A 14,551-nucleotide genomic window follows, 5' to 3' on the forward strand; every position below is an offset into this window, starting at 1 on the left:
CTCTTCTCTTTCTTCTCTCCCCATTCTTTCTCTCTTTTTCCTCCTCTCTGCCCTTCTACCCACTTCGCCGCCCGCCCCTCTATCTCTGTACAGTAAACCTTTCCCACGTGGAACCACCTTGGCCTGGTCTGCTATTTGGTTTATCCGCTCAAAATATATAGATTAATGTTATTTGATATTAATTAACACATCAGTCCTGGCTGTCCTAGAACTCTGTAGACCAGTCTGGCCTCAAACTCAGAGATCCACCTGCCTCTGCCTCTGCTCCTGAGTGCTGGGATCAAAGGTGTGTGCCACCACTGCCCCACTGGCTAAAGAATTTAAATTCCAAAATGGCAAACAAAAAAAGCATTCCCTTTGGGCCTGCAAGACAGCTTGTGGGTAGAATACACCCACCTGCCTTGCAGCCTGGTATTTGGAGTTTGATCCCAGAACCAACACAGAGAGGAGGAAACGCCACAAGTCATGCTCTAGCTTCCAATATGCACTGTGGCACATACACCCACACACGTATCATGCACACATAAGTAAATTAATTAACACAGACTATCATAGCTGAGCAGCTAAGTACTGCCTGCCCACAGTGAGCTTGACAGACTTGATTTCTGGCTCTCAAAATACTAAGGAACACAGACAAGTATGACGTGGGGCCCGCACAGCGCCTGGCTATGAGAAACGCACTGTAGGGCTGGAACACAGGAGACATCTTTGAAGCATGCCTTCCCTTCTGTCCCATGTGTGCAGTGTCCCCATCTCATGTGTGCCCCCGTCTCCCTGTCCCTCCCACCCCATCTGGCCTCTGACGACCCACCCCAGCCCGTGAAGGCGCTGGAACAGCATTTGCATCTCACCTCGTGGTTCATGATCTTCCCGTATGTCTCCACCAGAGACTCTGCGTAAAACGGGGTTTCTCCGTACAGCATCTCATACATGCAGACACCCAGCGACCACCAGTCACACTCGGGCCCGTATTTGCCCATGCCATCCTCCATGGCCTGCAGGATCTCTGGTGAGATGTAGTCAGGTGTGCCCACGGCCACGGAAGACTGAACCTTGGAGGGAGGAGGGGCGATGAGGGGATCAAGAACGCCTTGAGCTAAACGTTTCTACCCACGTTCCTTCAACAGCAGCAGCAGCAACAGAAAACAAACAGCCGTGGACTAACAGTGGTGGCTGACCAGGAATCAAGGCCAGGAGATTCAGCAGGGGCGCGCGCGCGTGCGCGCGCGCACACACACACACACACACTAACAGTGGTGGCTGACCAGGAATCAAGGCCAGGAGATTCAGCAGGGGCGCGCGCGCGTGCGCGCGCGCACACACACACACACACACACACACACACACACACACACACACACACACACAAAAGCAGTCTTGTAGTCTCAAGCTCTGGGATGTTTCCAGGGGGCTTGAGTCTCCACAGGCAGCAGGTCTACCTGGCTGCCCATGCTTGCAGGGTGGTCTAGGGGCCCAGCCCAGGTCAGTCCTTGACTCTCCAGTAGTTCAACACAAGACCTTAAGAAAAAAGCATGTGTTGGCTTCTAACGAGCTCCCAGGGGCCGTAGCCTCCTAACATAACCCACCCTGGGTACCTAGAGGGGAAACAGGCAATTTGGCTCAATATGAACAGGATTCCCTGGACAGTCTTTATTCAGGGGTCTGAAACAGGGCAGTGGCCACAGGCCCGTCTAAGAGACCAGACTCCATGGGGCCCCCTTCAGGAAGAGCATCTCAAGGGGAACGTGTAAGGAGGAGTGCTACTCTGAGCGGACAGCAGGGGCTGTGCCCGGTGACTCTGCTGTCTCATCAGTGTCCACTGTGGTGACCCTGACGTGTGCCCTAGGACGCTGCTCTCATCACCACAAGAACGTTTTGGATTTGACCACAGCTTCAGTCTGACAACCAGTCAGTGTGGGATAGAGATTTACAAACAGTGCAGTGGCGCAGAGCACACGGCCCGTGCAGTGTGGTCAGCTTGCAAACACTCTGGTAGGCAATGTCTAGGCTGCTCACTTTTGGAGTACCTGGCATCAGTCACACTTAAGTGTGGAATCTATGGAAGCAAAGTCTCCTCTAGGGGACAGCAGGGGCTGCTGTGGTCACAGGAGAGGAAGCGATGGCCCAGGGTGCAGTTTAACAGGGTGTGGAGCTGGCCACTGAGATACCATTGAGCAACTACTCACAGGCCACAGGCTCCAGTGTTGTTGGTCTGACCGTGGCACCAGCTGAGCCAGGTTCCCTCCTGTCCTACAGCAGGGACGTCAGCTGGGGCTCACAGCACTCGGCACCAAGGAGCCCAGTCTGAGAAAGCTCACCTGGCAGAAAGCTACCTGAAGCAGAAGGATTCTGAAGAATGGTGCCCAAGGCTGTCCTCTGGCCTCCACACACACACACACATCTGCACACTCCTATATACAAATCTGTACACGGCACACACACACATATATATGGTTTCAAACGTTAAAAATTCCTCAAGTACAAATTTCAGTTGTCTCCTAAACAGATTCATTTTCTTAATTCAATTAACACACCTGGCTTTCTTAATTTTATCTCAAACTGACCACTGGACCCCCTTTTAACTACAAGCCAAACTCAAAGCAATGGCAGTCTTCAGCAGAAAACTCAAAAGCAAAGGGCGGCCTTTAGCAGGGATACCTACAGTGCCATCGTCGTTCATCTTCAAGCAGGAGCCAAAGTCAGCCAGGCGGATGTGACCATTCACATCCAGAAGGACGTTGTCAGGCTTGATGTCTCTGTGGGTGAGGTAAGCAGAGTGAGTTACCTGTGTCAGTGGGCTCACAGAGAGAGCTGTGATCACACTGAGAACAGCCGTGACCAAGCGCGGCAGCTGTCACCACTGGCACCCCTTCCTCCCATCAGCATGTCCGTCGACTCCTGTCACCTCCCCACTGGCTAAGGTTCCCTGAGTATGTCCTGCCTTCTTGAGGAGGCTCATGAGCCACAGGACCAGAAAATGGCGTCTAAGAGCTAGGGAGACGGCTCAGCAGTAAAGGGTGCTTGAGTTCAACCTTTGGACCCCAGCAACCACTTAACAGCCAAGGGGTCCATAAACGCCTATAAACACAGCTCTGGGATCCCATGCCCTCTTCCAGCTCTGTGCTCTCGTTCTCTTGTTCTCGCTCCTTTTGTCCCGTTCCCCGGCCCACTCTCTCTCAGCATTGCTCGTGATGGCACCACACATGGTAGTCTGTGGAAAATGCTATGGAGAGATCTAAAAGGAGCTCAGGGGCCGTACAGCACAGAGGGAGGCACTGGCAGATGTAAGGAAGCCAGGGGGAGATGTGAGGTCGTGCTGCAGGCTAACAGTCTACTCTACACAGAGGCTGAGCAACCATACACAGCCGGCTACCACAGCAAACAGCACAGTCTCGTAGCTGAGGCAAGCCGCCCAGAGCCCATGCGGTCAACTGCCTTTCTACATGCCCAGATGCCGGCCTGAGGCCTAAGAATAAGATCATTACAGACCCTGAAGAAAGGGACCATGTCCACCAAAGCCATGCTCAGGTCTGTTCCCAGCAGCACAGGCCATGTTTGGTGTCCACTGCAGGAGTACATGTGCAGACTCCAGGGCAGCCACTGGGAAGAGCCCTGCCGGGGACACAGGGGTCCCCCCACAAACGCAGCAAAAGAGCAATTCTTAGGGAGAAACGGGAGCACAGGCGGGAGAGAACTAGCACAGCCGTAACCTGAAATGAATCCGCTCACACAGACGGGGCTGAGACAAGAAACAGGTCAGAGGCGGCGAGCTCAGAGGTGAGGCTAGAGGATCACAAGTTCAAGGCCAGCCTGGGCTACACTGTCAGACTAGAAAGAAAGGAGGGAAGGGGAAAGAAAGGTGGCAGAGACGTGACGTAACGAAGGGGCAGCTGGGGAACCAAAATGCCACCGCAGAAAAACTGAATTAAGAAACGGATTTGCTCAGAGGAAGAAACACAAGAAAAAAGTAAACTGTAACCCGAAGGAGTACTAACTTACAAGATGCTTAAGGGAAAGTGAGTTTAAATCCAAGCCTAGGGGAGGCACTGATGAAGGAAGGTGGAGATGACAGAGAGGCTGGCGGAGGAGGGAAGAGCAGGCGAAGGTGCTGAAGAGAGAGGTAAGCCAGGGGAAAAGAGGTGAGCAGACAGGAGAGCAGTCAGTAAAACACGACTGACTCCCCTCTGAAACAGAGCATTCTGGGTAAAGAAGACCTGCATCTGGTGAGACACCAGAGACTCAAAAACAAGCAATGTCCTGTTTCTTCAGACCCAGGGAAGAAGACACTAAAACTCCTGTGGAAAAATGAACTGTCTAGAATAGCAAGAAAAGTCTCAAGAAAAAGTGGTGTGGGGGCTGGCGAGAGATGGCTCAGCAGGTCAGAGCATTGACTGCTCTTCTGAGATCTGACGCCCTTTTCTGGTGTGTCTGAAGTCAGCTACAGTGTACTTATTTATAATAAAAAACAAATCTTTGGGCAGGAGCAAGCGGGGACTGAGCAAGCAGAGCTGACTGGAGCGAGTGGGGCTGGCCGGAGTGAGCAGAGGTCCTAAAAATTTCAATTCCCAACAACCACATGAAGGCTCATAACCATCTGTACAGCTACAGTGTACTCACATACATAAAATCAATAAATCATTATAAAAACAACAAAAAAAGATTGTTTAAAAGGAAAAAGAAAAAGCGGTGTGAACAGATGTGACCCTCCAGAGGCGTCCAATGGCACCAGTGTCGGGCGCACAGGGGAGGAGGGCAGCGCAGTCAGTTGGATGGAACATCCAGAAGCTCAAGGAACAAACCGCCCACGTGCGCATGCCTGTTGATCCCAGCACAGATGGACAACGGACGGCAAGGGAGGACCGTGATCAAGGTCTTCCTGGGCTAAAGAGACAGATCTTGCTTCTTTTAAAAGAGAGCTGGCTCAGTGGCTAACAACATGTAGTCAGGAGGACTGTAACTGCCTGCAAACCCAAGGGAATCCAGTACCTCTGGCCACGGTGGAGCACCTGAATTGACGTGCACAAATCAACATACGTGCACAGAATTAAAAATAATAAAAACAAATGCTAAAAAAGAGATGAAGAAGAGAAAACTCCAGAGTGACAGGTAAAAGACAAATATTTCTTTGTAAGGAATAAGGCAGAAGCCCTAGTGAAGGGAGAACACACAACTCAGAAGCAGGCACACGAAGAAGATAGAAAAAGGTTCAGTCTCACAAGACAAAAGGGAAAGGAAAACCACAACTGTATGCCGTCTCCTCGCCTCGGTGGCAAAGGCTCAGCACACGCAGTTGGCATGGATACAGAGGAAACGGCATCTCACACACTGTGGACTGTAAGGCAAACAGGGAACAGCAACCTGTAAAAAGACGGCTCGTAGCGGGTATGTCTTCTGATCCAGAAACGCTGGTTCTGGAATTATTCTGCAGACACACTGACACTCACATGGAGATACAGCTACTCAGGGCCATACTGTGTGCAGCTGAGACACACCAGATGCACCTAATGCCCATACCTAGGGCATCTGCATACAGCAGAGCAGTAGACAGGTGTAACAGGGGCTGGAGGCACGGCACAGCAGTTGAGAGCACTCGCCAGCCTCCCAGAAGGCTCACAGACCTCAAGGAATGCACACTGGACATAAGCAGACGATCAGAGAGAAGTAGAGAACTTTCTGTGGCAGAAGATGGCTCTGAGGGCCTGGAAGGAGGTCATCCATGGCAGCAGCGAAGCCTGCCAGGGTCCAGCCTGTCAGGGGCCACTCAAGTGGGAAGAGACGCACATGGGTTCAAAGTGCCTTTTCAGGGCACAAGAAGTGCAGGACAAGTCGAACGCAGCGTCGCTGGGCAACCTGGTTCATCGCTGTCACAGAACTGATGGGCGGTATCTGCTGAGTGTGAACTGAACGCTTTACTCCAGAACCAGAGGACCAGCCGTGCCTGTTCTACTGCAAAGCACCACGTTCATAAAAAACAAAGGGAGGATGAGCAAGGGTTCCGGATTTAAAAGGTGGAGAAGGTGGATGGGGCTTGAGCGTGATTGTATCTGCCTCTCACTGGAGGACTGTGGTGGCCTGAAGGATACACTCCTCACAGTCTTAGGCACTGGGACGTGGGCCACAGCTGGTGCTGTGGGGAGGCGAGGGAGTCTGTCACTACAGGTGGCTGTCACAGGCTAAAACCAAGCCACTTCCAGCTCCCGCTTTTTGCTTCATACTCTCAATTCAATGTGTGAGCTTTTGGCTTCAGCGTCCTTGGCCCCAACCCTGCCACCACAGACTCTTCTCCATCTGGGACCGTAAGTCAAAAGGAACTCTCTTTCTTAAGTTGCCTTTGGCCATAGTGTTTTACCACAGTGACAGAAGAGTCACTACGTAAGGACCGAGGGCCAATGTGAGCACAGACAGAAGTAAGACCAAGAATGAGTTTCTCTGGCTGGGCACAGTGGCACACACCCTTAATCCCACATCTCCCGAGGCAGACAGAGCTCTGGGAGTTTGAGGCCAGCCTGGTCTACATAGCAAGCCCAGGGCAGCCAGGGCTACATTATAAAGGCTTTGTCTCAAAAACCAAAATAAAACAAGAGGCCTCCCGAGGCTAAACACACTCTGTGAAGAGAACGCGCCTAATCCTCAGACATCCAACACACACGCCAATGCGGCTCTAGAAAGGTGCTGTGTGCATGTGCGTGCGCACGGGAGAGGGAGACACTGGGCAGGATGTCAGCAGGGCGTGGATCTGGGCAAATGCTTTTCTACTTTCTGGCAATCGTTACACGAGCTGGAAATTAGTTTAGACATTGTTTTGGGAGGAAATGTTAGAGCTGGGATGTAGCCCAGCAGAGCGCTTGCTGGATAAGTAAGACCCTAAACTCAGTCTCTAGGACTCCAACATTAAAAGGGAGAAAGAAAACACACACTATAGACAGGCCAGGAGTGGCAGTGCATGCTTGGACGCTCAGCATTAGCGAGGCTGTAGCAAAAGAACCCCACTGCAGGCCATCCAGCCGTCAAGACCTCACCTCAAGCCCCAACAATGTATGTATAGTACGGCTCAGGATATGTAATAAAAACCAGGCAAACCTAATTTATATCTCCAAGGCTGTAATGTAGCAGTCATGTGCCACATATAGCTACTGAAATTAACTAATTAAGAACCTAGGAGCCAGTGAGATGGTTCCCTGGGTAAAGGTCACAGACATCACCAGAGGACCCAAGTTTGATTTCTGAGACCCTCATGGTTGAGAAATAACTCCCGCAATTTGCTAACTTCCATAGGCACACGTGCCTACAACCATACCAACACACACACACACACACACACACACTTTTTTTTTTCTCTTAAGTAAAAGGTATTCAGAGAGATGGTTTGGTGATTAAGAACACTTGCTGTTCTTCTACAGTTTGGTTCCTAGTGCCTAGTACCTACTACCCAGTACCTAGTACCCATGTTGGGCAGCTCACAAGCACCTGGCCTCTGCAGGCTTCCATGCATACATGGTATACACACATGGCACATAGATATATACATATAAAAACATTTTGAAAACCTGAACTGCAACAGCCAGGCCTGGTAACAACCACCGCTATGATCCCAGGGATCAGGACGCCCAAGCACAAGCCGGCCTGGGCACTGATGGGAGCAGACTCATGATGGAGGGCTGTGTGCTGTGGCTAAGTGGGAGAATGGGGAGGGAACGCTATACTCAATCTCCAGTAGCGAAAATAATTAACAGTATCCCAGAACTGCAGGACCTGCAGAGGCAGGCACCCTCACATTAAGAACAAAAGGGGGTGCACTGTCAAACCTCTCTGACTAAAGGACAGTTCGTTTGGCTACTGTGGTGAGCCAGCACCACCCTGTCCCCTGGAAGTGACACAGTACTCAGTGAAACGGAAAAGTCCATCCTGCCACCATGGGTGCTGTGCTCCTGTGGGGAGTCTCACAGAGGCCTTCCAGGTGGTACAATCCTACAAGAGCGCCAGTGTGTGCTCAGCTCACGCAAGGCCTGGGATCCATCCCAGAATAATAGAAAAAGCAAAGAACAAATCAACCCCAGAGACTTCTCTCTACAAAGAGCTTTGTGGAGAAGGAAGACACAGGAGTGGCAATGTCCCGATCCCAGGAAGTGACATGCGGCTGGCCCCTCTCCGTGGATGAGGCCAAGCCACCAGCATGGATGGTACAGAAACCGAGACCTCACGAGCCTCTTCTCAAGAAACCTGCACAGCAAGGCTGAGCCTCACAAAGGAGGCCGGACATTCAGAGATACACGGATCTGATTCCGAGGAGGAAGGCAGCTGCCCACTCAGAGCAGAGCGCTCTCTAGGGGTAGGCCCAGGACAGCACGACTGAAAAGGCTGAAGCACCAACAGAGGAGACATTCTGAGTGACCAGAGCTTGATGACATGAGTACGACCTGAGGGCGTTAGTGACAGATTCTCAAAAATATATACAGAAAAACCAGGAAAGCTTTTACTCCAGAGAAACGAAAACTAATCTAAGAACTACAGTCTTGGACCAACAAGATGGAGTGGGTAAACTCGCTTGCTGCCAAGCCTGACACCCTGAGTTCAATCCCTCAGTGGTAAATGACAAGACCGTCTCCCGACAGCTGTCTGATTACTGTGTATGCGTCACAACGCGGGCACCCCTCCCAAAAACAAGCAAACAAATCTAGCCACAAAACAAAATTATAGGATGTATTATACTTTGGACCAAGGAGACGGCTCAGCCTTAGGGCATGAGTTCAAATCCCCAGCACTGGGGAAAGAAGATCCCGAGAGCTCATTGATGAGCCAGCAGCTTCCAGCTCAGTGAGAGAGTCTCAAGTCCAGCAATCTGGCCTCCCCTTCTGGGTTTTCCAGGCACCCACACATGTGGTATACAAGCACAGACAGACACACAAACAGATAAAGATAAATTCTCCTTTTATATGTCGCAGGGCTCAGCTGGAACAGTCAAGCAGCACTGCATACTGACTCCACCAGAAGCTGTTTTACCGACCGGGCAATGGGAGAAAGGAAAAGGTGACTCTCCTGGCCTTCCCCACTGCTGTGACAGAGGACACCTAGGCTTCAGCCCTCTCCTCCTCTGTGAGGGCTTCATGGGCCAGAGCGTGGGGTGCAGTGGGTGGAGTCACGGGGCCAGTGAGGCCAGGCAAATAGGGACCCCTAAATTAAGCCATTACGGCTCAGCTGTTGGGAATTCAACCACCGCAACTGGAGCAAGAGGAGCCCAACATTGTGGGTGTCGCGGGGCTCAGGTTGTGATGGGAAACACAACTCTGTGCCCGCGCTTAGTCACTCGGCGAAGACTTGTCATCGGCCGGACTCCTCACGTGGCCTGGGCCTGAGGCCTGAGGCTAGGAACCCCAGAAGGAGGCTTCGTCCTGTTTCCTATCCTAGTCACACATTTCGTGAGGAGGCGGTTGGTTACCTGTGCACATAGTGGAGCTGGTGGATCGAGTCAATGGCCAACACCATCTCGCCAATGTAGAACCTCGCCATGTCTTCCGGAAGCTTGTCTTCAAACTTACTCAGCAGGGTCAGCAAATCACCACCCACATAGTAATCCATGACCAGGTACTACAAATCACAAAGAGGAGAGAGGACAGCTCTTAACGGCGAGCCTCACCGTTAGCTACCGGGGAAGCTGTCTGACTCAAGCCTGCCGGGGTCGGACACACAGGCCAGGCTGGCTTCCTACCCCAGGATCTGCAGTGGTAACCTCCCTCAGAAAACACCCTGCGGAGTTGTGCTGCTGCAAATACACACAAGCAGAGAACACAGCGAGTCCATGAAGAAAGGCCAGGCTGTCCAGCCCTGTAGGGTTTAGTCCCTGGGTCCCTGAGTCACAGGACACCGATCAGAGCAGGAAAGTGCTATCTAACACCACAGACACCAGCGGCTCCTGCTGAAAGGATAACGCCACTAAGGAGTGGGAAGGGAAAGAAAGATGGGTTCGGCCACGAGCTGCTTCGGAGGGAGCAATGTCTTCTCTTCAGCAAGCTGAGTGTACCCCTTCCCTAGTACAGCCACAGGGCCAGTGTGTCAGGGGGGCAGCGTGCCAGCACGGACTGCAGCGCTCAGAGGCTCATGCCACACAATCTCAGAGCTGCAGAGGCCCTAATGGAAGCATCTCATTACATCAGAGGGTATGGGATGGGATGGGAGGACTGTTGCAGGCCACAGGATGGTGGCAGTCAGCAGCAACTCTACTGGGGACTAGTCAGCCTCTGGGACAGAGAAACACGCTGTCTTATCTCCATGACAAACTAAGTCACCACTGTAATAAGGAATTGCCACGGCCTGGTTAGCTGAGGCAAGGAAACCACTCTTTAAAAGAGCACTGAGATCTAATACAGCAACAGCCCTTCCCCGGATGACAACTGCACACTGCCTTCAGCTACCAGAGCTAGGCCTGTCACCTGTCTGTCCTCAACACGGTCCACCTCTCATGCCAAACTTAGGGCCCACAATCTAACAGACAGAGGATGCCTGCCCTATGAAACTCAAGTGATCACCATGCCACCGTCTGGGAGTGGCACGCTGGGCCACTGGAGCATCCTGGTCTTAGAGAGTAACCAACAGCTCTTCACCCCGCTTCCGAACTCCTTCTCAGGTGTCCCCTCCTCTTCTTCCTGTGTCCCTACCCTGTGCAAAGGCATTCTTAAGGGCAGTGTCCTGCATCACCAAGTCTACCTCCTGTACCTTGCACAAAACCCTCTTGGTAGACATATGCCAAATCATGTTTCTATCATGTAGCACCTCCAATCCAGCCTGCCTCAGCACTGAGCCTGTTTGTACTCCGGGGAGGCTGGGCAGGGGCCTGAGGCGTGAAAATGGAAAATGCCCTTGCTCAGCGGGGTCGGTTCATATCACTAAAGGAAGACCACAGGAAACACAGAGAGCAACAGAAGGGCCTAAGAAAACCAAGCCTGCCTGACACAGCCCCATGACCAGAAGCTACTGAGCACAGACCATTGGGCGCTGGAGTCAAGGCCAGAGGGATGGCCAGGGGGTGTGCAAGGAAGCCAAGAGGGAAGAGAGGAGTGTGGCAGCTGGAGCAACAGTGACAACAAGCCTAGGTGCAGGGGGTCGGGGATCAGTGAGACTGCGAGGCCTTTCAGGCAGGCCAGGTGTTGTACACGGAGGAATGGTGGGGCCTGGAGACCGGTGGGCAGACACTCTCCAGCGGCTGCTGACGTATGGTCTCGGGGTGGGGGAGGGGAAGACCTAGAAGAAATGAAACAGCAGCCCTCAAGATAACAGACGGTGAGAGTCAGCACCACAGCCGAGCTCCAGGGTCTCCAAGTCTATCTAGGAATAGACTTGGTAAAGAAACCACCGAAAGGAAATTACCAGCTTATCGGGCAGAGCCAAAGAAACTTAGTCAGGGGTAACCTCTGCTGTCACGCAGGGCTGGGAGTTAAGTCAATAATTCTGTACTCTTTCAGTTGGTGCTCAACAGGCTTGCCTTGGTAAGACTTCAGAGACCTCAGGATCAGAACACACACTGGCGTCTAGGCAGCAGATAAACCCACGCTCCCCGGGAGGCACCCGCCTCCGCCTCTCCCTGACTGTCCAGCTCCTATTCCGACAATCCGGCCCTGCTCCGGCCGGCAGCGGGAAGGAGCTGGAGGCAGCAGGTCTGCCGATGCTCCACATCCTAGAAAGTAACTGAGAATCTCTGCCCTGGAGACTCGGAGCTGAGTGTGAACCTCAAAAGCAGCGGGTGAGGCCTGTCTCCACTCTACACAGCACCACCTGACTGAGCCGAGGGAAGACCTCTGCACAAAACTGTCACCCCTCATGCCTCGCTCCCCCGAAAGCTCCAACAGTTCCTGTCAGAAGAGCATGTGATCTACAGGGTGTCCATTCAAATGCTTGGGCAGAGACGCTCATCAGGAATTGAGAAGCGTAACCACCTGTCCCAGCAGGGCAGGAGAGGGACCCTAACACTGTTTGGAATAACGCCTTCTAACAGGAAGGCTGCTGTCACCTGTGCAAGGACCGTATCTCATAGCTATGCACTCTGTGCCCCAGACACCAGTTATCAAAGGAGGGTGTTCACGAAGGTTTACAACATGGGAGTCACTGGCAAGGCTGGCCAACGTAACCAGAGGCCTAATGTATCTTGGGGTACTGATGGGTGGCAGGTGCCCTCTGCTGCGATATGACAGACACCACCTACCATACCCTGGATGTTCGAATCTCAGAGGTTTTGATGTTTGAAAGAAACTATTTTAAGATGAATAAAAATGTTTTGCAAACAAATGGATACTTGACCACGGAGCTTCACAGGGCAACCAGGCAAGGGAGATGTGTAAACGGAGAGGGGCCTCGGGTCCCCACCTGTAGGCTGTGTTACAACAGCAATTAAATCCTGTTCAGCTGCAGCTGAGGCAAATGCACTGGCTAGAGCGAGTTAAGCCCAGCCCTGCTTCTCTGAGTCCACTCAAACCATCTCAAGCAGTCATCCTGGAATTCCTAAACAAGGAGCCCGAGGTCACTGAGCGCTCAGGACATCAGCTCCACCGGCTGCCCGGAGACCAGTCCACAGCTGCACACACTCAATTCTGCACACGCATGTGTTCTTCGAAGCTGCCTGAAGGAAGGCGTTACTTCCAAAGTGCTCATCGACACCGGGAGTGCATGCTGGCTCGTCGGGAGCACCCAAGAAACACTGACAAGACCTGCCCGGGTCCTCAGCTCCTCTGCCTCGCACACGGGAAAGGGGAGGCAGCTGTGCAATGCAGAGCTAGGACATGTAACATGCCCTGTGCGGCTGCTTTTCTCTCAGCCTTCACTGTGCTGCTGCCAGAGGTGTGTTGCCGCACAGCTGAGATTCTTATTGTTATGCACAACTCAAAACAGAAAAAGAAAAAACAAACTAACAGAAAAAGTAAGACAAAAAAGAAAAGTTTTATACACTTAAAATGTTTTAGGAACCAAGTTATGCAGTAAACTAATGGTTTGAGAAAAATGTTGTACAGATCTTGGAAGCCTCCAGTTAAAAATTGTCCCTGATGGCCATTGAATAGAAACGAACCCCTCAGTTTTATGTGGGCTACGTACTGACAATGGCCACTCCACACTGTCTGACTCGTTTCTGAGTGGCAGCAAAGAGGGGCCAAAACTGGGAGGGGAGTCCCCGTGGGGCTGGGGCCCTGGGCGCGCAGGCCTACCAGGTAGTTCTCATCCTGAAAGGCATAGTGCAGAGCTGTGATCCACTGGCAGTCGCCGTTCACCAGCACGTCACGCTCTTCTCGAAAGCAAGCTGTCTGTGAGGAATGAGAGGACAGTCAGTCTGTGTCCATCTAGGCAGGGTGCCCTAGAATACATCCCTAAATATTAGCAGACTCTGTCGTGAGGCCCCGAATCCTGACTGCCCGGAGCCTAACACCATTACCTCACCTGAAACCAAATGTCCCACCTGCCCCCAACAGCTTCTGCAGAAGACAAGAGACTGAAATCTCTGTGCTCTTCCTCGCCTGAGCCAGTGCAGGCATTCTCCTTCCCTGTCCCCAGTGGTGGTCCCTGTGGCCCACACATTAAGATTACCCTCCATGGACTGATTCAACGGCAGCTCTCAACCCATGACCCCAAGCACACATCGCCACACCTCTTAACAAACCAGCCTCTTTACACACCCTGAGCAGCACACGATGCCCAACTGCACACCTGCTTCCAAGCAGCCCAGCCACGTGGCGGACAAGGGGACAACCTGCTGACTGATTTGAAGCATGGTTTATTCCGTTTGCTGATGAACGGGTCACAGTCAGATGCCAGTCCTATAGCAACTCCTGATGACCATGAACGCATGGGTCAAAGGCTTTTAGCCTATCTGGTTAAAAAAGAAAGAGCTTGCCGTTTCTTTGTCTTTCTAGCTGCCTGCCTGCCTGTCTGTCTGTCTTTGTCTCTCTGTCTCTGAAGCTGGGTGACCGAACTCAAACCGAGTCTGTGCTCTCCCACCCAACACCGGATGAGACCTCACACCTTCCACCCCACAAGCTCTTACGCAGCACAGTCCCTTCTCCACCCCGGGCTGCTTCAGTGAGTCTCACTTGCTAAAGTGTTGGTTAGTGTTTTTGTCACCGTGACACAAGCTAGAGTCAGCTGGGGAGAGGCACCTCGGCTGAGAAAATGCCTCCATGAATCAGGCTGTGGACAAGCCCCTGGGGAATTTTCTTGGTCAATGATTAATGTGAGAGGGTCCACCCCACTGCGGGCAGGGCCAGGCCTCGGAAGATGGTTCTGAGTTGTGTAAGAGAGCAGGCTGAGCAAGCTGTGGGGAGCATGCTGGGAAGCAGCACTCCTCCACGGCCTCTGCTTCAGGCCCTGCCCTCACTTTCTTCAAGGATGGACTGGGACGGGGGAAAGGTGAGTCAAACAAGCCTTCTCCTCCCTAAGCCGATTCTGACCAGTCAGGCTTTTATGAAGCAACAGAAAGCAAACCATGAGAGAACAGGGAGCACACTGAGGATGCAGGTGGGTCCCCAGGGTGGCCATGCAGGTGGGTCCCCAAGGCTGGCCATGCAGGTGGGTCCCC

General features: G+C 52.4%; 1 protein-coding gene across 2 annotated transcripts in view; it reads right to left on the reverse strand.

Annotated features, from left to right (window-relative positions):
• Positions 1 to 14,551, reverse strand: part of Cdc42bpb (CDC42 binding protein kinase beta) — an 84,013-nt gene that overhangs the window by 32,772 nt on the left and 36,690 nt on the right. For both annotated transcript variants that reach the window (XM_021179544.1, XM_029484324.1), the window contains exons 4-7: positions 13,188 to 13,283; positions 9,437 to 9,585; positions 2,663 to 2,756; positions 852 to 1,052 (exon numbers count right to left, since the gene is read on the reverse strand). In XM_021179544.1, coding sequence (XP_021035203.1) covers positions 852 to 1,052; positions 2,663 to 2,756; positions 9,437 to 9,585; positions 13,188 to 13,283 — 540 coding nt within the window. The remainder of the gene's footprint in view (positions 1 to 851; positions 1,053 to 2,662; positions 2,757 to 9,436; positions 9,586 to 13,187; positions 13,284 to 14,551) is intronic.

The sequence above is a fragment of the Mus caroli genome, chromosome 12 (assembly GCF_900094665.2).
Source record: "Mus caroli chromosome 12, CAROLI_EIJ_v1.1, whole genome shotgun sequence".
Classification (NCBI taxonomy): Eukaryota; Metazoa; Chordata; class Mammalia; order Rodentia; family Muridae; genus Mus; species Mus caroli.